This window comes from Erinaceus europaeus, chromosome 3 (genome assembly GCF_950295315.1).
Source record: "Erinaceus europaeus chromosome 3, mEriEur2.1, whole genome shotgun sequence".
NCBI lineage: Eukaryota > Metazoa > Chordata > Mammalia > Eulipotyphla > Erinaceidae > Erinaceus > Erinaceus europaeus.
The window spans coordinates 148,071,208-148,097,883 of NC_080164.1; the positions used below are offsets into that span (position 1 = coordinate 148,071,208).

The 26,676-nt window shown below is 39.0% G+C and overlaps 1 protein-coding gene across 1 annotated transcript in view; it reads right to left on the reverse strand.

Annotated features, from left to right (window-relative positions):
- Positions 1 to 26,676, reverse strand: part of GABRB1 (gamma-aminobutyric acid type A receptor subunit beta1) — a 468,888-nt gene that overhangs the window by 117,677 nt on the left and 324,535 nt on the right. Inside the window, exon 5 of the mRNA XM_007539682.2 lies at positions 15,456 to 15,538. Coding sequence (XP_007539744.1) covers positions 15,456 to 15,538 — 83 coding nt within the window. The remainder of the gene's footprint in view (positions 1 to 15,455; positions 15,539 to 26,676) is intronic.

Sequence of the window (26,676 nt, forward strand, 5' to 3'; positions counted from 1 at the left end):
TGGTTAACAGGCACATTTTTTTTTAAAAAAGGCCAAAATCACTTACCATCAGGGAAACGAAAATTAAAAGTCACAATGCCTAATAAAGGGATATTTCAAAGTTAAATCAATTGCCAAACAATGTGATTATAGCAATAACTATCTATTATCTCCTTAAACGCTAAGACAGGAGGAACCTACCGCTTCCTCTATAGAGCCTGTATTTCCTCCAGTCATGGAACTTCTGGGGTGGGGCTCACTTTCCTGCATGGTTCTCTCAAGTCCTACCAAATGATATTGCATCTGCCAATCCCAAACTAATCAATGCAACAAGTACTACCACAGCATGCTTCAATTCAGACTGTGTTCACTTCCTAACAAAGTCCCAAAATCCTAGATATAGAACAGGTCCATGAGATAGAGCATATGTTCACATGTAACCATAAATTAGGGCAAAATATATACCTGAAAGCAAAAATACACAATAGTCTGTAGTGACTCAGTATCAAGTTCATAATGAAGTAAGTCTAAGTGTCTACTTAGACTTAGATACCCTCCTCACCTACTTCCTATTACAGCTCTCTCACTTGCTCCAAAGCTAACCTTATTAGAGTAAGGACTGCAAAAACTGACTAAGGGCAAGAGACTGGCATACTTTATGATGACTTTTTAGTCATTATCAGGCCACCCCATCAGCTGGGGCCCTTATCAGGGAGTCTGAGATTCCCAAACAGACATGGTGGGACTAGACCTCAAATAAATACCTCTCTCTATTGTTACCGGTTATTTCTATCAGGAACAACACAATAGACCCCTTTGTGGGCCCCATAGGATCTTGCCCTCAACTTGGATCAACAATGGTAGAGAATGTTCCATCCTCCGCTGGACGACATATTCTATGCTATTCCATGTCCGCTGGACGACATATTCTATGCTACTCCTGAGGAAGACAGGTCAATATTAGGGCAGCTTGGAATGTTCCTACTCATGACCACAGAATGTGAGCTCAGATCTAGAGGGATGCAGAGGTCACAAAGGCTCACTCCTAAGCTGACTATGGACCCCAGATGACATCAAATCGATGGGGTTTACAGTCAACAATATTTATACCCCTTTCCCATATTAGGGAGCTACTATCTTCCCTGATCCAGGTTTCTGGTCCTTTTTCCAGTCATGACATCATCTTCCCAGACAATACCTTGGATCCACTGGCATATCAGTTTTAGGCTCAGGGGCAAAAAGGAAAAGGAAAAAAAAAAACTAGTATAGCCACAGGCCCTTTGGAATTCAACTAAAAAATGCCTACTAGCTATCTACAAAATGGAGAACCCCCAACTCTTCATCTGCACTATTCCAGTCCTTAGGTCCATGATTGGTCAACAATTTGTTTGGCTTTGTATGTTAACTGTCTTTTCAACCACCAGGTTCCAGATGCTAGCATGATGCCGACCAGACTTCCCTGGACAGACAACCCCACCAATGTGTCCTGGAGCTCTTCTTCCCTAGAGCCCTTCGCCAGTAGGGAAAGAGAGAGACAGGCTGGGAGTATGGATTGACCTGTCAACACCCATGTTCAGCGGGGAAGCAATTACAGAAGCCAGACCTTACACCTTCTGCATCCTACAATCATCTTGGGTCCATACTCCCAGAGCGTTAAAGAATAGGAAAGCTATCAGTTCGCACATATACAAAATGGAATACTAACCAGTTATAAGAAAAGATGAAAATTTGTCATTCATTCAACATGTATAGAACTGGAGGGGGTCATGCTAAGTGAAATAAGTCAGAGGGAGAAAGGAAAGCACCAGATGATCACAGTCCTTTGTGGATATACAGAAGTGTAGCAAGGGGACAGACAAACTCAACTAAAAACAAACTTCTGGCTACTGACCAGAGAATTGAATTTACAAGAGGAAAGGAACTGAAAGCGGGGGGAGAGGTCCAGTAGACCATGCTGGTGGATAGTAACTTTTGAGGGAGACACGGTATGATAACACATACTTGAAGAGAAGTGGGCTTGTACTCTGCATTCCTAAGACATACACAGTGTGGTGAACCAATGAGACCTAAAACGAAGAAGACAAACAAACAAAAACAAGTGCATCCTAGGGTCATCACGTGTAAATCTCTTACAACTACCTTTGTTTCAGTGGATGCCAGAACTTCTTCATATTATGAAAAATCCTCAAGGCCATAACCATGAATCATCAAACAGGCATGGCTGACGTTAGAATTCTCTATTGAGAAAGACTCACATTAGAATGATAATAATAATCAAAATAAAGTCTGTAGATCATGGGCTCTTTAGAACGACTCATTAAACCCCATGTCTCAGCCTGGCTGGCTTTTCACACTCCTTCCTCTGCAAACCTCTGGTGAATACACAGTCAAGTCAACTCAAAACATTTTTTATCCCTTTCTGAAAATGAAGTTACTTAGACATCCAGAAATGTCTCCTCAAACAATAACTTATTATAGATTTACTTATTTAGGGCTCACCTGGATAGAACACCTGCTCTGCTTTACATTCTACCCAGGTTTGAGGCTGACCTTCACTGCACTGGCAGAGCATTGGTGCTACCGCGCTATTTCTTTCTCTCCCTCTGTCTCTCTGTCTATGTCTTTCTCTACCTGGACAAGCTGGTTTGGAGAGGTGAAGCCCAGGTGAAGGAAAAAACAGAGTTTTATTTATTCTGAGAAAGAAACTAGAACACTGACCAAGTCTGGGGCTTCACACATACAACTTTTGTTGGTGAACCACATCCCTGTTTGCCCACATAAGACTTTCAGTGTTTGCACTTGCACATTAACTGCTGCTATATGTGGGAACCTCCCAATTTCACTCACCTCCCCACCCCCAATTTCACTCACCTAGGCTACTAATAATTAAACCTGTTTTGGATGTCAGAGTTTGGGAGTAACTTGGGTCACTGGGGAATATTTTTCTGCCCCAGTTACTCTAAAACCCAGAGCTGTCTTGAATGCTCAAAGTCACTGGTGATCAGAGCAATACAAATAAAAAACAATGAGATACCATTTTACACCTGTGAGAATGTCATACATTAGAAAAAACAGAAACAGAACTGTTGGAGAGGCTATGAGGGGAAGGGATTCTCTGATTCATCAAAGCTCTAGAAATGGATCCAGCCTATGACCCAGAAATCCCTTTCCTACAGATATACCCAGGGGAAACAAACATATCTCTCCCAAAAGACCTATGTGCACCAATATTTATAGCAACACAGTTTATAGTAGCTCAAACTTGAAAGCAATCCAGATGTCCAATAACAGATCAATGACTAGGAAATATGTGTTACATATAAACACTAGAGTACCACGCAGTTGTTAAGAATGATGAGGGCAGGGGTTGGGTGGGGTGGGGGGGGTGGCAGACGGAGCCATAGTGGGTTAAGCACACATAGTGCTAAGCACAAGGACTGGCGTAAGGATCTCGGTTCCAGCCGCAGGCCGTCCACAGTGGGGTCACTTCACAAGCGGTGAAGCAGGTCTGCAGGTGTCTATCTTTTCTCCCGCCTCTGTCTTCCGCTTCTCTCTCGATTTCTATCCTAACCAACAACAGCAGCAATAACAACAACAATAATAACAACAATGATAAACAACATTTAAGGTTAACAAAAGGGGAAAAAAATAGCCTCCAGGAGCAGTGGATTCCTAGTGTAAGCACTGAGTCACAGCAATAACCCTGGAAGCAAAAGGCATTAAGCTGAGTTAGACAATATAGAAAGAAAAAGAGCAATGTCAAGTGATCTCACTTATAGGCGGTAGTTAAATACAAAGAATAGAAAGGGAAAAAATAAGGTGAAATTTGGACTGGGTCTAGCATATTGCACAGAAGCAAAGGATTCTGGGAAGGAAGGATACATAATGACTAGACATTGTGGTACTGGTGTGTCTCCTAGACACCAATCAAGGGGAGATGAATGTTATGTCATGTGTTAAAGACTATATTCTAGGGGGTCTGGAGGTAGCTCAGCGGGTTAAGCACACATGGCGCAAAGCACAAGGACCAGCATAAGGATCTTGGTTCGAGACCCCGGGCTCCCCACCTGCAGGGGGGTCGTTTCATAAGCTGCAAAGCAGGTCTGCAGGTGCCTATCTTTCTCTCCCCCTCTCTGTCTTCCCCTCCTCTCTCGATTTCTCTCTGTCCTATCCAACTACAACAAAACAATAATAACAACAAAGACAACGAAAATGGGAAAAATGGCCTCCAGAAGCAGTGGATTTGTAGTGCAGGCACGGAGCCTCAGCAATTACCCTGGAGGCAAAAACTAAAATAAATTTTAAAAAGACTATGTTCTAAATTATCTACCCCCAATAACATTTAAAAAAAACAGGTAACAAGATAAAACACGTAGAAAAATAATTATCATTCAAATGATATGATTTTAAAAGTAAAGGAAAACACAAATAAGAAAAGAATAACCATTTGAAGCAGTGGATTTGTAGTGCAGGCACTGAACTGTCAATGATAAATCTGGAGGCAAATAAATAAATAAATAAAATTATGTCAGTGTTCAAATTAGCTACCAAGACTGCCAGAAAATAAATGCCAATTCTGGAAATGAATCAAGTCAAAACCTGCTATGTTCTCCTGTGTCTGCTTTCTGTGCAGACACAATTCCTGAAAACCAACCAATACACATAATGGGGAAGCCTCAGTAAAGAGGCTGACTAGGACAGAATGGAGAAGACATTTTCTTAAGCAACTATAATTTAAAGACTGAATCTTGAGGCAAAGATAGAAACAGGTTGGGGGTATGGATTGACCTGTCAATGCCTATGCTCAGTGGAGAAGCAGCTAGAAGCCAGAACTCCTACCTTCTGATCCCCATAAACAACCTTGATCCATATTCCCAGTGTGGGAGAAGTGATAGGATGAAGATAAGAGGGCTCTGCACTCCAGCTCCATCAGCACCCAGAGAGAGAGAAGGAAAAGGAGAGGGACATATGGAGGCAGTTATGATGTCATGAGTGGCTTAGAGAGGAGTGAATCAGAAAAATAAGGGGCAACTATGTATAAATGTGGACAGATAGTTGTAGAGGAGGTGGTTGGCCCATGTCTAAAACTTTAGGGGAACAGTGGTGGATTGCAGTGGGGAGAGTGAAGATTCAGAACTCTGGTGGTGGGAATGGTGTTGATTCAAACCCCCGTTGACATGGAATTCTGTAACATAAAAATATAAAAAATAAAAAAATAATAAAAAAGACTAAATCTTGGAGAATTTCAAGCCAGATCGCTTGAGATCAGAACCCTTTTAGAATACATGGTTTGAGGAAAGTTTATTACATTGTGCTTTGATTTCTTCTATAAAATAGGCTAAAACAATAAGGCCTTGGTGAAGATTCAATATGATTTTTTTTTTTTTGCAATTGGGATCTTGCAATGTATGATTTCACTGCTCTGAGCTGCAAAAGAGAGACAGAGTGAGACAATAGCCAGAGACAGAGAAAAGTAAACAAAAAGAACAAAATACCACCGTACTGGAACTCCTTTCATTGTATGATACCTCTCAAGTGGTGTTGGGATTCATACCTCTGAATATACAAGGTAAGGAATACTCCCTGCCTGGTGAGTTTTATCTTTCTATCGGTGGAAAATCTTTGTTAAATGTCTGACCCATAATATATATTCAATAAATACTAGGTATCACTTATCAAATTATGATGACAAGTGGCTCAGAGCTGAGCAAAGGAGTGCTGTTCTAGAAGATAAAATTTCTACTACACAGCACATCTTAAAAAACAAACAAACATTTGACTAATACCTAATAACTGCAGATACAATAAGTTTTATTCTGACTTTCTTTTAGGGCACTACTAGCAAAATGGTCATGCATTGGAGCACCACAGAAAAAAAATTTCCAGAAGTCTAAATCTGTAAGTCAGAAATAGCTACATCAACCTACCCAGTCACAAATTAACCCATGCGTGAAAAGCAGACTTCAACTATCTGAAGGGTAGAAGTGAACAGCTATACTGTTAACTTTATAGTCTACTTAACTGAAAAACTAACTGTCATGAAAGAAACTTCATTCCCTCACTCTCTTTTATTTTATAACTTTAAGAGATAAGAGACTTTTCAGAAAGCATGCTCCCCCCACCCCCAATTTCAAAGAAGCAGCCTGGAAAATGAATACATTAATTTAGATAATATTTCCTTCTTCCCTACACCCACCCCTCTGCTCATCAAAAAAGCTACAGGCACTAAAATTCATTAACATTTCTATAAACTTAAATGTGAAATATTCATTTTCATTAAGCAGTCTACTGAATACGGCAAAATCAAATTTATCTAAGGAGATATCCAATGTTGCTAATTTCCTTGACAATGGGGACATAAAGCAAGGGAATCCATGAATCATTCATGAAATTCAATTTACTTCTGTTATTTTTGGGTATTTAGCATCCATGAATAGAAAGCATGCAGCCTGTTGTAGATGCTATTTTTAAAGAATTTTAGATCAGAATTAATGATTTGGCAGAAGCAATAAAGTAAGACTGGTTCAAAAGCTATGCTTGTAATTATCCTATATTTCATATTTTTCTTATGAATGTTTATATATTAAAGTATTTATAATTTTTCTATATTCTAGTTTTTTTTAGAACTAATATATTGGGTAAGAATGTAAGATAATTTTTTATGATTTAGCTTAATTAAGAAAACTCTCAGAGTTCTAGCTTTTAGGACTGAGAAAAATCTTTAAAGTTATATAATTCACTGGCCTCACAGTGAGGGATGTCTTCTATCATAATACCGATAGGTGTCCATTTCTACTAATTCAAGTGTCTTCATGGGAGGGGAAGTTTTCCTTTAGTAGGGTCTGATTTTATGAATGGGTACCTCTGCTCATTTGAAAGTACGTCTTTTAAATTTGACATTTTCCTTTTTAATTAAAATTTTTTTAATTCCTTTTTTTATTTATTTAAGAAAGGAGACATTAACAAAACCACAGAATAAGAGGGGTACATTTCCACACAATTCCCATAACCCGATCTCCACATCCCATCCCCTCCCCTGATAGCCTTCCCATTCTCTATCTCTCTGGGAGTATGTGGATCCAGGGTCGTTGTGGGTTACAGAGGGTGGAAGGTTTGGCTTCTGTAATTGTTTCCACACTGAACATGGGCGTTGACTGGTCGATCCATACTCCCAGTCTGTCTCTCTCTTTCCCTAGTAGGGTGGGGCTCTGAGGAGGTGGCACTCCAGTACACACTGATGGGGTCGTCTGTCCATCTTGGACAGAGCTAGAAGGAATTATGTTAAGTCAGCTAAGTCAGAAAGATAAAGATGAGTACGGGATGTTCCCACTCATCAACAGAAGTTGAGAAAGAAGAACAGAAAGGGAAACAGGATCTGATTAAATTGAGAGCAGGGCACCAATGTAATAACACTGTGGTGAAGGGGAGGGTGGCCATTGGGCTTCCAGGCACGGTGGAGGGTGGGGGGGCTGGGGTGGGTGGTGGGGATGGGACACAGTCTTTTGGTGGTGGGAGTGGTGTTTATGTACAATCCTATTAAAGTGTAAACATTATATAAACCACTATTTAATTAATATGAGAGGCGAAAAACTGATGATATGTCTAGAACTTCTTAAAACACAGACTGACTCTTTTGAGTACATAGGCTGTCTTTGATATGTTCTCTCCCAAAAGCCTAGACCAGGGAGAACAGAAGCAACCAACAGCACAGCTATATACAAGATGCTGGGTACTATACCCCAAACCCTGTCAAAGGGACTTTCCAAAGTTAACCCTATCACCAAATAATGTGATGATGACATTTTCTTTTCCATATTGTCTTCCCACCTACCTTTTCAGCTGCTGTTTTATCTGCATTACACACTTAGCACATAGAGTCATCCAACTACCTATAAACTGTTAGTTGAGTGGAATGATTAAAATCCATATTCTGGGTGTGCTAGCTAGTTGAATGTATCAACTTGATTGGGTCATGATGTTCCCAGGTACTTAGTCAAACATTCTGGTTAATTCCTTGAGGGTGTTTGCAGATGAGCATTTAAATTAGTAGACTGTCCTGTAGAGTGGGCTGACACCATCCGGTCAAAGGCTTAATAAACAAAAAAAGACTGATCCTCCCCAGAGGAAGAAAGAGTTGTTTTTGCCTGACTATCTTTGAACTGAATCATTCAGCTTTTCTTATTTTTTTATATTTATTTTTATTTATTTATTTATTCGCTATTTTTGTTGCCCTTGTTGTTTTATTGTTGTAGTTATTGTTATTGATGTCATTGTTGTTGGATAGGACAAAGAGAAGTGGAGAGAGGAGGGGAAGACAGAGGAGGGAGAGAAAGATAGACACCTGCAGACCTGCTTTAACGCCTGTGAAGGGAATCCCCTGCAGGTGGGGAGCTGGGGGCTCGAACCAGGATCCTTATGCTGGTCCTTGTGCTTTGCGTCACATGCGCTTAACCCGCTGCGCTAATGGCCAACTCCCGTCACTCAGTTTTTTTTTCTGTATTCAGACTCCAAGTATAACCTCCATACTTTCATGGTTTGAAGACTGCAGACCTTTGAACTGAAGTTAATACCACTAACTCTCTAGTAGTTTGTCTATTTACCCTGCATTCTTGGGACTTCTTAGCATCTAGAATTATGTGTTACTTTTTAAAAGTAATTAATACTATTATTTATTTCTTACTGATTGGTTTTTTCAGAGAGTTCTGGCTAATACACAGGACAGCATCAAATATATAGTAGCATTTAAAACACTCAGAATGGTTCAGGGAGAAAGCATAATGATTACACAAAAGACTTTCATGTTTGAGATTCTGAGGTCCCAGTTACAATCCCTAACACTACCATAAGCAAGAAGTGAGAAGTATTTGGTTAAGCTCCCACTCCACCCCCGCCAATAATAATAATAATAATAATAATAATATAAAAAAATGGCTGTTATGACTTCTTAAAGCTTTTGCCTCAGATTTCCTGGTTTCTCCCTAATGAAGTATCTTAATACAACAAGAGGAGCTGGACACAGTTCTTCAGTGTGGTTCTAATAAATATTTCTGTAGAACTACTCTTGTCTTATATCTGAATATTGTATTTATTTTTATTTTATTCTCAATTGTTAATATAACACATTATGTAAATAAAATTCAGGACTCCAACTCGGTAAGCCACACATATTTTTTCCAGCAAATTTTCCATAAAGTAATTTTAATAGGTAGACATTGTTTTCTTATCTTTTAAAATATATTTTATTTATTTATTAACAAATACATTTTTAATGAGAAGACAGAGAGATAAAGAGAAGAGATGAGATACCAGACCAGTGCACTACTTTATGGTGGTGCTAGAGATTGAATGTAGGGCCCCAAAGCCTCAGCCATAAAAGTCTTTTTACATAACCATTACGCTGTCTCCTTAGCCCAACAGTGTTTTCTTATCATCACTTACTATTATTTTTGTGGACAAGAAAACAGTTTCACTCTGGGAATAACTAAATATGACTAACACTACTATTTCTGACATTCTGCGTACATAGTAACACCCAAGCTATCTAAATCAACACAAAAATAACATTCTGGTTTGAGTTGATGATTTATTAAATTGAATACTGTATTGAAACTATGTTTTAAGTTTCAAATTACTTTTTTTTTTTTCCTCCAGGGTTATTGCTGGGCTCGGTGCCTGCACCATAAATCCACTGCTCCTGGAGGCCATTTTTCCCCCTTTTGTTGCCCTTGTTGTTGTAGCCTCGTTGTGGTTATTATTATTGCCCTTGTTGATGCTATTCGTTGTTGGATAGGACAGAGAGAAATGGAGAGAGGAGGGGAAGACAGAGTGGGGGAGAGAAAGATAGACACCTGCAGACCTGCTTCACCACCTGTGAAGCGACTCCCCTGCAGGTGGGGAGCCCGGGGCTCAAACCGGGATCCTTACCTCGGTCCTTGCGCTTTGTGCCACATGCGCTTAACCCACTGCGCCACCGCCCGACCCCCTCAAATTACTTTTTTATGAGAACAGAAGTAGCACGATAAAAACAGGCATCTGCATATTATCTTTGATTAATTGGTTGTGGTTCTGATGGGAGGAATATAGACAGTTAAAGACTAAGGAGAAGCAAAAACAAAATCATAGTGATTCATCACCTTTACCAGCCTATCAAAACTTTCAGTGTAATTAAGATGTTAGGTTTCCCCCTGTCTGGCTCTTAGTTGACACATGCATAATATGAAATTTTTGAGTTATTCTTAAAGCATGAATATAAACCATACAAATGAAAGAACATCTTATTCCAACAACAAAATCCTGCCTTAAGTCTTACTTGGAAAAGTTAAAATTAGATTTATCTCTCAGAATTCAAAAGACTTGATAAATCTATTACCAAGAAATTTAACATATATTCTCTCCACAAATACTTATGTTAAGGCTTTTAGCTAATTTATACTTACTGTGTGATGAACAAAACAAAGATCCTTTCCTTCATGAGTTTTATAATCCATAGAAGGAAGATGCAAAAGATATAGAAGAAAGACACTATTAAGCGCTATAAGAGATGCTATCAAAGCTTTCAAAGAGAATAACAAGGAGGAGTCTATTATATATTGAGGTATCAGAAGAGACATCTTAAGTGAGAATTGGAGGATATTAATTCTAAAAAAAAAAAAAACCTCAATGGAGAAACCAGTTTCAATCAAAAGAAACAAGATGGTGAAGATAATGAGATACAGGAATGATTAAAACTTTATTATCTTTTTTACTTATTGGATAGAGACAGCCAGACATCAAAAGGGAAATAGGAGAAAAAGAGGGAGAGAGAAAGGAAGAGGCACCTGCAGCATTGCTTTACCACTCACAAAGCTTTTCCCCTTCAAGTGGGGACTGGGGATTGGAACCCAAGTCCCGGTGCAAAGTAACATGTGTGCTTAAGCAGATGCACTACCACCCTGCCCCTAGGAATAATTTTCTACAAGAGACAAAGAAGGCATAGAATTGAAATTCAGAGTAATAAACAGTAGAAGGATCACCCTAGAAGTTGAAAGTTCATTTAATAAATATGGAAAGTTGTGTGTGTGTGCACGCGCAGTTGGTATTCTGTATAATTAATATGATACTATTTATTAATTATTCAGATTTTTATTGTCACCAGGGTTATTGTTGGGATTAGTGTGGGCAGTATGAATCCATCTCTGCAGGCAGCCATTTTTCCTTTTTTCCTTTCCTTTCCTTTCCTTTCCTTTCCTTTCCTTTCCTTTCCTTTCCTTTCCTTTCCTTTCCTTCTTTTCCTTCCCTTTCCTTTCCTTTCCTTTCTATTTTTATTTGATAGCACTGAGAGAAACTGTGAAGGCTAGAGTAGATAGAAGGGAGAGAAAGAGGGAAACCTATAGACTTGCATCACAGCTTATGAAGAATTCCCCCTGCAAGTGGGGAGAAGGGGCTAGAACCCCAGTCCTTGCACATGTAATGTGTGTGTTCAACCAAGTGTGTTACTGCCTGCCCCATGATTCAATTTATATACAGTAAAGATAATCACTTTGGCTGCTGGGTAAAGTATAGTTAAAAGAAGTCAAGAGTGAAAACAAGAACAGTAAGACCACAATAATTAAAATACATGCAAAAATTACAGTTTGAAGGAAGTATTTCTGGGTGGAAGGGAAAGGGCTTGATAAATATCTTTCAGGTAGAATGAATGATACTTGATAGAGGAGTATGAGGGAGAGGTAGATGTCAAAACTTTATTTGAAGATAAGACTAGTAAACAAATTTATCTGAGAGAGCAAAATTGATAGTTACACTTGAAACAAATTAAATTTAAATTGTCTTTGAAATATCAGACTAGATGTGTCAAGAAGAATATCATGTGTATCAATATCAAACTTAAAAGAAACCTTAACTGAAGATAGAAACGTGGGTATCACTGGAATAAAGATATTATACAAAAAGAAGTCTTTTGTGATCTTTGTAAGAACAGTCTGAAAGGAGGTGGGAGATGGGCATGCAGGTTCCAGTTATAGTGGGCTGAAAGAGAGTCGAGTCACCATACTACAGATATAGACCACTCTTCCAAGTGGTTTAGAGAAAAAGAAGTAGAATAGAAAAAGCTTAAGGATATATATATATGTTATATATGGTGTATATATATGATATTTTATGAGTTTTAGCTTATCTTAAGGCTGTGAAAAATAAAGAGGCAGTAGAGAAGTTGTGATTGATATTATAAGAGAAAAGGGGTAGAATTGTATATAAACTTCACAAAATCAGTTTCTAGAGAAGGAAGAAAAGCATGGAATCCTGACTATAGCAACCAGGGTAAGCCTAGAAGGGAGTAGGAATACTGCTTTATCTGAAAATGTCGTGGCAAAATGGGAATGGTGAAAATAAGGATGTTTGCTTAGACAAAAATGAACAGTACTGCTAAGAGATGTTAAGGAGGCAATATTTCCTATTTGAGGGGATTGTTGTGAAAGGTTATATAGTATCTGACTTTGGGAAGGTGAGCTTAGGGTCCAGATTTTTCCTCAATTGCTATCCTAGAGAATGGGGAAGGTATCCATTCCATATGTAGGCAGCTATCAGAACTTTCCAAGGCAGCTTTATTGATTTCAGATTCCAAATCCTCTTAATTCTAAATTCCTTGATTGACTTTGCTATGTGCCATTAACTCATTTTATAGCATCCGAGGGCTATGAAGCTATTAATTGACTCCAAGTTCAAGTAAATTTTCAATTTAACAAGGCTTTATAGCCTTTTCAATTATGCTTGATTACAAGACATTAAAGAAAAGCAAAAAATTTTTAATTTGTCTTAAAGGATCTAACCAAGGAAAATATTTCCCTATCCTTCAGACTCTGACAGAAGAAAGCACAAACTAGTAAATTCTGTATGGTAGGCAAAATTCCCAACTCTGTTGATCACCCAGATATAAATGGTTTAATATTACATTGGCAGTGTCTACTTTCCTGTGCTTATTTCTCAACTGACACTATATCCTTTCATTTGTAATCACTTTAAAGCTCAGCTACAGTCTTAAGAAATAAATTGTCAATTTAGGGAGAGATGTTTCAGCAAATAACATATTTTTTTCTTAGAGAAGAGCTAAAAATATATAACAAAGTTTCATTGTTTATTAATGCTTAGCAAAATATTGATTATATACTCATGTAGGAACAAAGTTCATTTGATCTCTATGTTGTGTTCATATGTTATTTCATCACTAGAAATTATTATTCTTTTTCAGATTTAAGACACAAATATTTCAGATATATTTATATTGCCTAACTAGTCTTGAGACAGGATAGATTTTCATTTAGTTAGCAGATTCACTTTCATGAAGTAGCATGGATTACACTATAAGTTTTATGTTATAGTACACAAATTTCAGGTGTACACTGCTGATAAACACCCTGTGTGTCTTACATAACTTAACACTTAAAGTTCAATTCTACTACTGACCATAAAATTGATTCCTCTTACTTGATTTACCCATTTACCTGGTCTCTTTCCTCTTTTCTTTTCAAGATTTTATGTATTTATTAATAAGAAGATAGGAGGAGAGAGAAAGAACCAGACATCACTCTGGTGCATGGAATTGAACTGGGGATCTTATGCTTGAATGTTCAATGCCCTATCCACCATACCATCTCCCAGACCACTCCTTTCCTTTTTGTCAACCATAGATCATTCTTATATACAGAAGGTGATTTTTATTTGTTTAGTGCATCTGTTTTTTGTTTGTTTTCTCTATATACCACATGAGTGAAAGTTATTTCTGTATTTATTTACATAATGATTATTAAAGTTAAAATATTAGTTACTTGTTCATGATTTTTCTTAAAATTTTTAAAATAATCATTATTTATTGATTGGAGAAAAACAGCCAGAAATCAAGAGGGAAGGTGGCAACAGAGAGGGAGAGAGACAGAGAAACACAGCACTACTTCACCACTTGTGCAGCTTTCCCCCTGCAGGTAGGGACTAGGGGCTTGAACCTGGGTCCTTGTACATTGTAACGTGCACTCAACCAGGTGTCACCACTCAGCCCACCTTTCTTTTTCTTTAACACTATTTATCATCTTGTTTTATGAAGAAAAATACATATACAGCTTTACTGTAGGGAGTTAGGCATTAGCACAGCGGGTTAAGCGCATGTGGCGTAAAGTGCAACAAGGACCAGCGGAAGGATCCCAGTTCGAGCCACTGGCTCCCCACCTGTAGGTCTGCAGGTGTCTATCTTTCTCTCCCCTTCTCTGTCTTCCCTTCCTATCTCCATTTCTCTCTGTCCTATCCAACAACAACTACAACAATAAAATAATAAGGTCAACAAAAGGGAATAAATAAATAATTTTTTTTAAAAAAAGCGTTACTGTAGTAGTTCTCTAAAATGTAACAATGTACAATTCTTCACTCAGTCAGCTTGTCCACAACAACAAATCTCAAAAAAGTTTTCATAGTTAAGTGCTTTTCCTCCTTTATTAATCCAGTGATTTATTGCAAGGTCTTAGGAGACATTCCTATTGGAGCGGGAGAAAGCATAAGGTCATAATTTACCAAGCTAAAATAACTGAGCTAGGAAAGGTCTCATAAGCATACTGGAACTGGAGGGTTGACATCCCAGGCCTGGCGTGCTAAATATGAATAGACATGGGCCCTAGGTCAGATTGATGGGGTTTATAGTTAATGTTATTTAAATACTTTCCCCATATTTGGGAGCTTCTTTCTGCCCTGATGCAGCTTTCTCAACACTGACACTATCTTCCCAAATATGACTCTTAGTCTACCTGCATGTTAGCTGTGGGGCTCAGGCAAAAATTATTAAAGTCATGGGCCCCTTGAAATATACTTAAAATAGAGTTACCAGCTTCTTTCATCATGAAGACCCCAAATTTCACCTGCTAAATTCTTACCTTTAGGCTCTTGATTATTAAACAAAATTTTCTGCTTTTCATCTTAATGCTTTTCAGCCACCAAGTAGCAGATGGTAGGTAACATGATGCCAACCTGACTTCCCTGGGCAGATGACTTCACCAATGAGTCCTGGAACCCCACCTCTGCAGGGCCCTGCCCCATTAAGTAAAGATAGAAACAGGCTGGGAGTCTGGATTGACCTGTCAACACCCATGTCTAGTGGAGAAGCAATTAAGAAACCTGACCTTCCATCTTCTGCTCCTTGTAAAGTCTTTTGTCCACACTCGCAGAGGGATAAAGAATAGGGAAATTTCCCATGGAGGGGATGGGATACAGTGGTGGGAACTGTATCCCTCTTATCCTACAATCTTGTCTATTCTTATTAAATCACTATTAAAAACAATACTGCATTCATATGGTACTTAAGCCACACATAAAAGGATAAATGGCATCAGACTAAACACCCTGAAGAGTTTTCAAGTTAGTATAATTTGGAATATACAATTACACATTTTTGATTGCACAGTTGAACTAACCAGTGAAGCAAATATCCCCTTCCTCCCCAACCCCCTGTTTAAGTAACTCACAACTTTCAATTTCCAGGGTGCAGTTTTGCTCATCCAGAGGATATCGCCGTAGGTCCATCATACATGCAGCTGTGGTTGTGATTCTGTCAGGTGAGAGAGATAAAATAATGCATCATAAAAATGATACCATTTCATTTCCAGGCTGCCCGTCGCTGAACCAAGTTTGTCATTTGGCATCAAAAATTTCTGATTAAAAATTTTTAAAGCTGTGGGGGTAGATAGCATAATGGTTATGCAAAGAAACTCTCATGCCTGAGGCTGCGAAGTCCCAGGTTCAATCCCCTGTACCACCATTAGCCAGAGCTGAGTAGTGCTCTGGTGTTTCTCATTGTGTCTCTACCTCAAAAATAAAAATAAATAAAACATTTTAAAGCTACGACAGATTTAGTTTGAGTCATCCTTTGCTGCTAACTACTGCTGTGATCTTGTACTAGTTATTTTGGTAGAGTGAACATCAGTTCCCAGATCAAACATATAGGCTAGCTGTGAGATAAGTAAAAGAGATATGTTTAAAGCTCTGATCTTATTGCTCCACGTATTGTAAGTACCCCATAAAGTATGTCCCTTATTTTTGCTGTAATCTTTCTTTGACCTTTACTTTATGTTCTAGTATCTAGCAATATCTGTGCCACTAGCTGCAGCAAGTCTGCCCTTAGGAGTAAGAAGATGTATAAAAACTTTTGAAAATTATTTGCATCTAGCATATAAAAAGGTTTTTTTTACTAGGTTCCATTTTTTCTTCCTGCTCACATAGTCACATATTTTTTTTCACATAGCAAGATTTCATGAATATATATTTCTGTCAGAGAATTCAATCCCAGAACATTATTTTATAATCTACATAGTGTTTCAAATGCTCTCAACAACACAACACTAAAAATGCTTTACCAACAAATATATGTGTGTGTATATATATATATATACAAAACTATATTCTTTGCTTCATAGACGTTTATGAATAAAAAGGCATCAAGACACAATCATTCTCTGAGTTACAAAAGTGTGGCCAGTCCTATGATCTTATCACTTAGCTCATGCTTCTGATCCCGGGATAATGTTCCTCTACAGGGGACATTTTTACAATATCAGGACATATATCTGGTAGTCAGTTTGGGGGTACAGGTTTGATGTTAGCATGAAGGCAAAAGACACTAACACCCTATATAATTAGGACAATAATTAACCATAAAGAATTATCTGTTTCAAAATGTCAGTAGTATCAATGCCGAGAAATTCTGCTACAATAGTGACTTCCAATCACTTACTTTGTGGAAATTTTTTCAAAACCAAAAGCCTGTATAGAATATCAAAATGTAAAATAAAAATTAAATTTGTAAAAGTCATGTTTTGTTTATATAAAATTACCTCATAAATTTAAATATTGATATTTGTTTTAATAAGCCTACAAACAAAGGATTTTGATGAGAACTGTAGTCTTTCAGTTTCCCTAGATGCATATCTTCCTCTCATGTAAAGGGACATTACATCTGTGAAAACCCAGATTTTGGAAAGGATAACTGAGTATTTTTTTCCACTAAAAATGATTGCTGTGTTATATTTTGTTTGCATAGTATTGAGGAAAATCCCAAGGAATATTGAAGCACGTGCTTCTAAAAATCTCGTGACTGGAAACAGGCTGCTACCCTAAACTGATGGGGTGGGAATCCTGGATGCCAGATAGTTATGTCTATAATCAATAAAAGCTTTGAAGATGGTTCAGATACACTCACAGACAAGTTTCCGTAGTGTAGTGGTTATCACGTTCGCCTCACAGATATACTCACAGGTGGTAAGTTGCTTAATTATGGATTAAGTAATACAAGTTAATATTATGTTAGTTTAGAACATATTAGCACATGAAAGCAATTAAGTGCACTAAAAGGATGCATTACAGTGTACTTGTTTCTTATCATAGCTTAAATGATTGTAATTTAAAATTGAAATTTGAATAAAATATTTGTGAAACTATTAAAGAGTTTGAGAGACACTTGAGAATATTATTTGAGCCTCACTGATGTCAGTCCACCACACCATATCAAAATTAGTATATGCCAATTACAAAGAAGACTTAAGATTTATCATTCCTCCAGCTTGCATATTCAGACCAGATAAGTCCAAGCCGAGAATAATTGTTCAGTAATTTTGTCCTCACAAGCAGTAAAACAAACTTAAAAAACTTAACTTTTTAATACATAGGCTGTCTTTGATATGTTGACTCTCTCAAAAGCCTAGACCAGGGAGAACAGAAGCAAGCAGTAGCACAGCTATATACAAGATGCTGGGTATTATACTCCAAACCCTAACAAAGGGACTTTTCCAAAGTTAACCCTATCACCAAATAATGTGACGATAACAATAACTATCCATTGTCTTCTTGAACCCTAAGACAATAGGAACCTCACATTTCCACTATAGAGCCTATATTTCCCCCAGTCCTGGAACCTTAGGGTGGGGCCCACTTTTCTGCATGCTGCTCTCAATTCAAATCAAATAATATTGCATCCGTGGATCGCAACCTAATCAACGCAACGCGTGCCACCCCAACATGCTTCACTTCAGACAGTGACCAGAGACTTCAGGTGTGGAATGACAACCCTTCAGCTTCAGCACTCGGGTGAGACCTTTCCTTTCATAGTATTCTCTAATTCCATTCCAGATGTTCCACTCCCCAATAAAGTCCCCCAAAATAGATATAGTCCAGGTCCCCTGAGATAGAGCATAGGTTCACCCGTGCCCATAAACTAGAGGAAAAATATATACTGAAAGCAGTACACAAGAGCATGCAGGGAATACCCCCCAACACTTCATCTGCACTATTCCAGTCTTTAGGTCCATGATTGTTCAACAGTTTGTTTGGCTTTGTATGTTAACTCTCTTTTCAGCCACCAGGTTCCAGATGCCAGCAAGATGCTGACCAGAATTCCCTGGACAGACGACCCCATCAATGTGTACTGGAGCGCCACTTCCTCAGAGCCCCACCCTACTAGGGAAAGAGAGAGGCAGACTGGGAGTATGGATTGACCAGTCAACGCCCATGTTCAGCGGAGAAGCAATTACAGAAGCCAGACCTTCCACCCTCTGCAACCCACAACGACCCTGGATCCATACTCCCAGAGAGACAGAGAATGGGAAGGCTATCAGGGGAGGGGATGGGATATGGAGATCGGGTTATGGGAATTGTGTGGAATTGTACCCCTCTTACTCTATGCTTTTGTTAATGTCTCCTTTCTTAAATAAATAAAAACACACACACACACAAAAACTTAACTTTATCACATATGCTTCATGGTCCTTTAGTTATTAGTAATTCAGGACCTCCTGCACTCAATCAATAATGAGTATAAAATGATTAAAGATTTAACAAGAATCAAACAATTCTGTGAGCACTGGGGTTACAGCTGACAAAAATATTCAACTGCCCATTCATATTGGTTGTCATGATTTTGGTGATATTTTGTTTGCTTTTAGTATTCAGAATAGAGAACATAGCATCACTATTTATTGACTTAATGAAAGTATTAGGTAAATATGCTTAGCTCTCACTTGGGAGTTATTATCTTTGCCATTTTTTTAAAAAGAAATCCAGTTATCAAGAAGGCTCGAACCACTCAGGAGAATTCCACTATCAACTAACTGATTTGTGTTATTTGGACACATGATGTCTTAAGTTAGAACTGTGGCATTCCGTGAATAGAGGTATTATGTAAGAGATCTACCATGGAAGAGGAAACGAAAAAGGTTATTATATGCATGGATAAGTTTACTGCTTGGTAGGCAATATTCACTCAACTAGCTGAAGCTGTTGTTATTTTTAAACTATGTGCTTTGAGCTAAATATCTATTTACATGTAAGTTTATGAATACAAATACAATGAAGTACATGATCACAGTAAAATACAAGAGAAAATAAAGTTATAGAGAGGATAAAGAACTCATAACATTATTATCACAGTTTTACTATTAATTTACTTCTAAGTATAATACAAGTCCTTCTAAGCTTAAAAAAGTTATTATAGCATCCTATGTAAAAAAAATCATGTGCTACTTTTTGGTTAACCATATGTAAAAATTGTTAGAAGTTATTCATTTCTCCATGATCAGTATTTAAATAGTTCACAGGATAGGTACATACCCATGAATTTCATTATTCTGCCGAATGACAGCATTGGATACCCTTTAGTGATGTTAAAAAAAAAAAATTCACTCTGAGTTGTCAGGGAGGTGGCTTGACCAGCACAACACAGGAATGTCATGTCTGAATCCCCCAGTTCAATTTTGGTTCTGCATATGCTGGAGCAGTGCTTTGGCCTCTCTCGGTCTGATTCTCATGAAACAAACAAAACTTTAGGAAAAATCACATTAAATAAATAGAATGCTTGTTGTTACTCATGACTTTTCTTATTTTCTGATTCCAGGTTTCTTTTCTCCCTCTCCTTTGTACAGAAAGATAATGACACTCTTAGTGCTATCTCAAGCAGTCATTTTTAGGTAATTAGCTACATTCCAAATGCTGTGTAAAAGTGCTCATTACTATTTTTCATTTCTGTTTGGTCAAGGTCACTCTAGTTCCTAGTGTCTATGTGGTGTCTAATTGTCTGTAACCATGTTTAGTATTTTTCTTTCCTATCTTTGTGGTCCTAAATTCTGAACTAGGGTTACTAAGGAGAGAAAAGGCTAAAGGGGAGAGAGACTAACCATGACCTGTAGGAAAGGACGCAATGATGGTGATTAAAATGAACTAGCTCACATTTTGGGGAGGCATGGGAGCTTTGAGAAACAACACTTCCCCCAATAAAATCAATAAAAAAAAAGAAATGGGAGCTTCTCTCTGCCCTGATCCAGGTTCTATTACTATCCTCAACTCTGACACCATCTTCCCAGAGAATACTCTTAGCCTACTTGCATATTGTCAGGCTCAGCCAAAAATTAGTAAAGTCATGGATCCCTTGGAATATATCTAAAATAGACTTCCTACCTCCTTCCAACATGAAGACCCCAAATTTCATCTGCTATACTCTTACCTTTAGGTTCCTGATTATTAAACAATTTATTCTACTTTATATGTTAATGCTTTTCAGCTACTAAATTGCAGATACCAACCATGACACCAACCTGACTTCCCAGGGCAGACAACCTCACCAATCAATGTGTCCTGGAACCCCACCTCTGCAGAGCCCTACCTCTCTAGGGAAAGACAGAGACAGGCTGGGGGTATGGACTGACCAGTTAACGCCCATGTGCAGCTGAGAAGCAATTACAGTAGCTAGACCTCCCACCTTCTGCACCGCATAAAGATCTTTGCTCATACTCCCAGAGGGAAAAAGAACAGGGAAACTTCCATTGGAGGGGATGAGATATAGAACTCTGGTGGAGGGAATTGTATGGACTTGTGCCTCTCTTATCCCACAATCTTGCCAATCATTTTTAAATAAATAATAAAAAAATTTAAAATTTTTAAAGACAGAAAAAAGAAATAGAAAGATGAAGCAACTATAGCATTGTATTAATGTATTTTAAGCATCTTAACCATTCTTTAATAAATATAGATATTCAGAATAATTCCACAATAACTCATTTATATCGTTATTATAAGTGTTAACTTGAAGTGGGTGTAGCCACCATCTTAAAGTCCTTTCTAGATATGTCATACAAAAAGTAAAAGAACATGAACTTTCTCATTCAGACTGACTTTAACAAAACTGGAATTTATAGCAGACAAGGATTATAATCTTCTGAAATGAATGTCTCCAGTCAATAAATATTTCAATTTATATGGACCTTGGCATCTGAAACTGATAGTTTTCTCTTCACATTTTATCACCACAATTGCAATGATTACTTGTTTCTTGGCTGACTGTTTGGGTAGATGGTAAGTGCTATGAGGGAATGATCCCCAGCAATTCATGTACTTATTTACCAGGACCCCTTACCCCACACCCACCCCCACATCCTGTCCCCCAAGGTCTGGCACAGAACGAGGTGTCAGTTAATGGAATTGGTTTGTAAGTTAAGGCACCACTGAAATCACCACTTCTTTAAAGAACACTGTGAATGATCAGTATACTGTCTTTATTAAGAGATCTATTCCGATGCTGCTTAGAATACAGATTTAGGATAAAGGTCTATTTCCTTCATCTCAATTCAGTCTCTTATTAAAAACCATCTTGGGAAGATTTGCTAAGTAAATAGCCACAGGCTCTTGTCAATTGGTTAATTTCTAAAATAAGGAAACTACTCAAAGGATGCTTAAATTAATCTAGATATTCTAGCACCTCTCATCTGTTATGCTTTTAGATGCTACTTTGCTTAATAGAGAAGCAAAATCATTAGAAATCAATGTATATATATATATACATGGAGAACGTACATAATGGCACATGCACCATTTTACCACTGTTTATTCAGTAAACAATTTTTAAAAGAAGAAAAGTGTGTATAACACTGGTATATGTATTAGACAGTACACAAACAATCATATGCTCATGTACTTGCTTTGCTCTTGCTATTGAGAATACCAATAGACTATGTCTTTATGTACAAAAAGTTGGTTTCTCCAAATAAAAAATTTTGGTCCATACTCCTGGGGTAGGGGGGAGAAGAAATGTTAGGGGAAGATGACTAGCAGGCTCTGGAACTCATTTCCATTAGGACCCAGAGAGAGAAGAGAAAAATGGAAAGACATTTCAGAAGTAATAAGTATAGATGTGACTTAGTAAGGAAGAGAAGGCAGGACCATAGAAAAAATGGGCAAAAAATATAAATAGGTATAAAATATAGATAGAGGATAGATAGATAGATAGATAGATAGATAGATAGATAATCATGGAACTAATAGTCAACCCATATCTGTGACCTCAGGAGAATGACTGCAGTTTCCAATGGAGGGAATGAGGACACAGAACTGGTGGTGGGAAGAGTGTGGAACAGTACCAATTATCTTGTAATTTTCTAAAATATATTATTTATTTATCTATTATTGGATAGAGGCAGAGAGAAATCATGAGGGGAGTAGGAGGCAGAGAGGGAGAGAGATAGAGACACACTGGCAGAACTGGCTCACCACTTGTGAAGCTTTCCCCCTGTAGCTGGTGACCAGTGGCTTGAACCTGGGTCCTTGCGCACTGTAATGTGAGTGCTTATCTTGTAATCTTGTGCACCAATATTAAATCACTAATAAAAAAATGAAAGTTTTTTTTAAAGTTAGTTTCTTTTTTTAGGAGCTAAATACAGGCTGACTTTGCCAAAAGGATAACTGGAAGTGATCCTCAGTGATTAAATTGTTAGGAAAGTGAGCTAGTAGTTGGACTTTTTTAGGTGAAAAATAAAGGATTAAAAAGTTTTGGGAAGAGGAAACAGCATAATGACTATACAAAAGACTTTTATGCCTCAGGATCTGAGGTCCCAGGTTCAATATCCTATACTCTCATAAACCAGAGTCTAGCAGTGCTCTGGTGGGTCTGCACTCTCCTTCCACCCCACAGAGATAAATATTATTTAAAAGGTTTTATTCTTTAAAATATTAAATTTAAATCAGCACCACTATGATGCTGATTCCTAGACATCTAATATTTTATGTATTAGGCATATTCTTCAATATAAAAAGTGAGAAAGGGGCTAGGTGGTGGGGCATCTTATTAAGCACATACAGCACAGTGTGCAAGGACCTGAGTTCAAGCCCTCTGGTCCCCAACTGCAGAGGAAAGCTTCACAAGTGGTGAAGCAGGGCTGGAGGTGCCTCTGTTTATTTCCCTCTCTATATATCCCCTTCGCCTCTCAATTTCTCTGTCTCTATCCAATAGCAAGTACACAAAAAGATTTTTCTAAAAGGTGCAGACAAATGAAGCAATGTAGATAATTTCGGACATATATATGAGAAAACTTATATTTTTAATTAATAATGATATTCTTCTATTAGTAACACACATATTTATATGAACTATCATCAATATTTATAGTGTAATCTTAGTGGAGACCACTATCCTACCATGTAAATTTAAAATACTGTAACCAATAAATCTTACTTTTTAATTTTAATTATTTCTTAAGAAAACACTGGATGCATTAGATCGACCTTCCCGTGGTGCATCTCGTGAGTACCCATTCATTGGGGAAACTGACGATCCTTCATAGCCGACTGAATCCACATGGATCCCAGTCACTTTCAAAGCCAGCAACAAGCATCTCCTGACAGCTTTCAAGCTGCTGGTTCTGCTCTTCGAGTCCTCCAACTTAATGTTGAGGGGCTGTCCTTTGCCAAACGTGTTCTTATTGGTCAATTGGCGATACAGCATCAGGCAGATGTTATCTGCCTACAAGAAACACATATAGCAGTTGATGAAGCTGCTCGATTCACCATCAGTGGATTCGATTTAATATGCTATAATCTCCATCCTAAACACGGCCAAGCCATCTACACCAAATTGTGTCTTGCGGACGTTTACCATACAGCCTCTTCGACCTTCTACGACTCCATTACTATTGGAACTATTCAGCTCGTCAATGTATATAAGCCTCCCAGTGCCTCAGGGGATAATGAGGTCATGCCTAGCCCGAATCACCCACATTGGAGACTTTAATAGTCATCACCAAGACTGGGGATATTCCTCCACTCGTGCTGACGGCTCTATCTTAGCCGACTGGGCTTCAGCGAATGACCTCTCCCTATTATAGGATCCCAAACATCCAGGCTCTTTTCACAGTGCTAGATGGAATAAAGACTCGTCACCCGACCTGTGCTGGATTAGCACAGTCAACGGCCAAGCCTTTCACGCTACGAGACAAGTTCTGAAGATCTTCCTGCACAGTCATCACCACCCAGCTATCATCCACATTAGTCTCCAGCTCCCACTGATTCTGTGCTCGGAGAAACTAAGATGGAACTTTCAGAAAGCAAACTGGCATCTGTTCAGTCATCTTACCAACAAATCTATTCCTGCAATTCCAATTAACTCTATCCCCTCTGAAGATTCCTACAGGCACTTCCGCCAAGCCATCTTCAAAGCAGCTTCCCAAGCCATTCCTCGTGGGAGATGTGCTAACTATACGCCTTGTCTTGATGCTGAGTGCGAGCAACTACTAAAGCAGTATGATGAGTCGGGCGACCCAAATGTGGCTGATCATCTCATTGCCTCCCTGGATGCAGCATGCCAAGCCCGCTGGCAACAACTCATGGAAAGTCTGAACTTCACCCACTCAAGTAGGAAGGCCTGGAAGCTTCTTCACAGACTGGGTGCTGGTAGCCAACCCCCTCCCATCTCCCATCCCCCCGTATCTCCAAACTCAGTGGCCAGTCACCTAACTCAAGTTGGATGTGCTAAGATCGACCCAGTCTGGAAAAGAGAAGTTTCCCATGAGTGGTCATCCCACTTCCGGTTATCTTGTCCATCTCCAAAACTCTCTCCCTTTACACTGTCTGAACTGGAAGACACTTTGAAGAGGGTTAAACCGGGAACAGCTGCTGGCTATGATAACATCACCCCAGAACTCATTCTTAACCTGGGTCCCGTGGCAAAGAAGTGGCTTGCTTCATTCCTGTCCCACATCTTGGAATCTGAGTCTATGCCCAAAGTTTGACGTCGTGTGAAGATTATAGCGGTTTTGAAACCAAAGAAAGACCCAACACTGGCCGCCAGCTATAGACCAATTTCTCTCCTCTCCGTGTGTTACAAACTCCTTGAAGGCTGCTTCTGTCACGTATTTCTCATCTTACAGAGAAATTCCTATCACCCGCCCAAGCTGGTTTCCGCCCAGCAAGATCTACCTGCGAACAAGCCCTGGCCCTCTCAACTTACATTGAAAATGGATTCCAGAAGAATTTAAAGACGGGTGCTGTCTTTGTTGATCTCACAGCAGCCTATGACATGGTCTGGCACCATGGTCTCCTAGTCAAGATCTCAAGATGCCTGCCTCCATGGGTGGCCAACACTATATCGTTTCTTCTCCAAAACAGAAGATTCCGGGTGCATCTGGGTGACAAGTCTAGCAGATGGAGACTTGTCTCAAGTGGCCTCCCCCAGGGCTCTGTTCTGGCTCCTACGTTATTTAATATTTACATCAATGACCTTCCAGAAACTTCTTCAAGGAAGTTCATCTACGCCGATGACATCTGCTGGGCAACTCAGGCATCCAAGTTCGACATCCTCGAGGAAACACTCACGAAAGACATGTCTCTGATATCTGATTACTGTAAAAAAGGGCGACTAGTCCCTAGCACTGCAAAAATGGTATCATCTGTTTTCCATCTACACCATGCCTCGGCCTCGCGTGAGCTTAGTGTGCAGCTTGACGATACGAGAATCCGCCATGAAGCCCAGCCAGTCTATCTTGGCATTACTCTCAATCGCACTCTGTCATTTCATGAACATCTCATAAAAACTGCAGCAAAGGTGGGCGTGAGGAATCACATCATTGCAAGACTGGCCAGCTCCTCATGGGGCGCGAGCGCTGCCACACTACGATCATCATCTCTGGCATTATGCTATTCCACTGCAGAATACTGTGCCCCAGTATGGTTCCGTAGCCCCCATGTCCACTTGGTCGATTCCAAATTATATTCCTCCATGAGGATAATTTCTGGAACCATCCGTTCCACCCCAGTTCCATGGCTGCCAGTTCTTAGCAACATTGCCCTGCCAGATATTCATCGGGATGCGGCATCATCTAAGTTCATTTCCCACATCTACGCTCGACCGGACCTGCCAATATACGCGGATATCTTCGCCCACCCTGTCCAACGCTTGACGTCTCATCACCCAATCTGGTCCCCTATGCCTACACTGAACTTCTCTGTTCCAGTCTCTTGGAAACAGAGTTGGCAATCAGCTGAGGTAAAGAACAAACACCTCATCACAGACCCCTGCAAGCGTCAACCCGGCTTTGACCTAGCACGTTATGATTGGGCCCTCCTCAATCACTATCGAACAGGCCATGGCCCGTGCGCCGCTATGTTCCATCGCTGGGGAGCCAGAGACGACCCGAACTGCCCCTGCGGCTACAGACAGACTATGACCCACATAGTCAACGACTGCCACCTCTCCAGATTCAAAGGAGGTCTCGAAACTTTACATCAAGCTCAACCTGACGCTGTTGACTGGCTACGGAAGAAGGGCAAACGCTAGAAGAAGAAGTGGAGACCACTATCCTACCATGTAAATTTAAAATACTGTAACCAATAAATCTTACTTTTAAATTTTAATTATTTCTTAAGAAAACATTGTGCAAA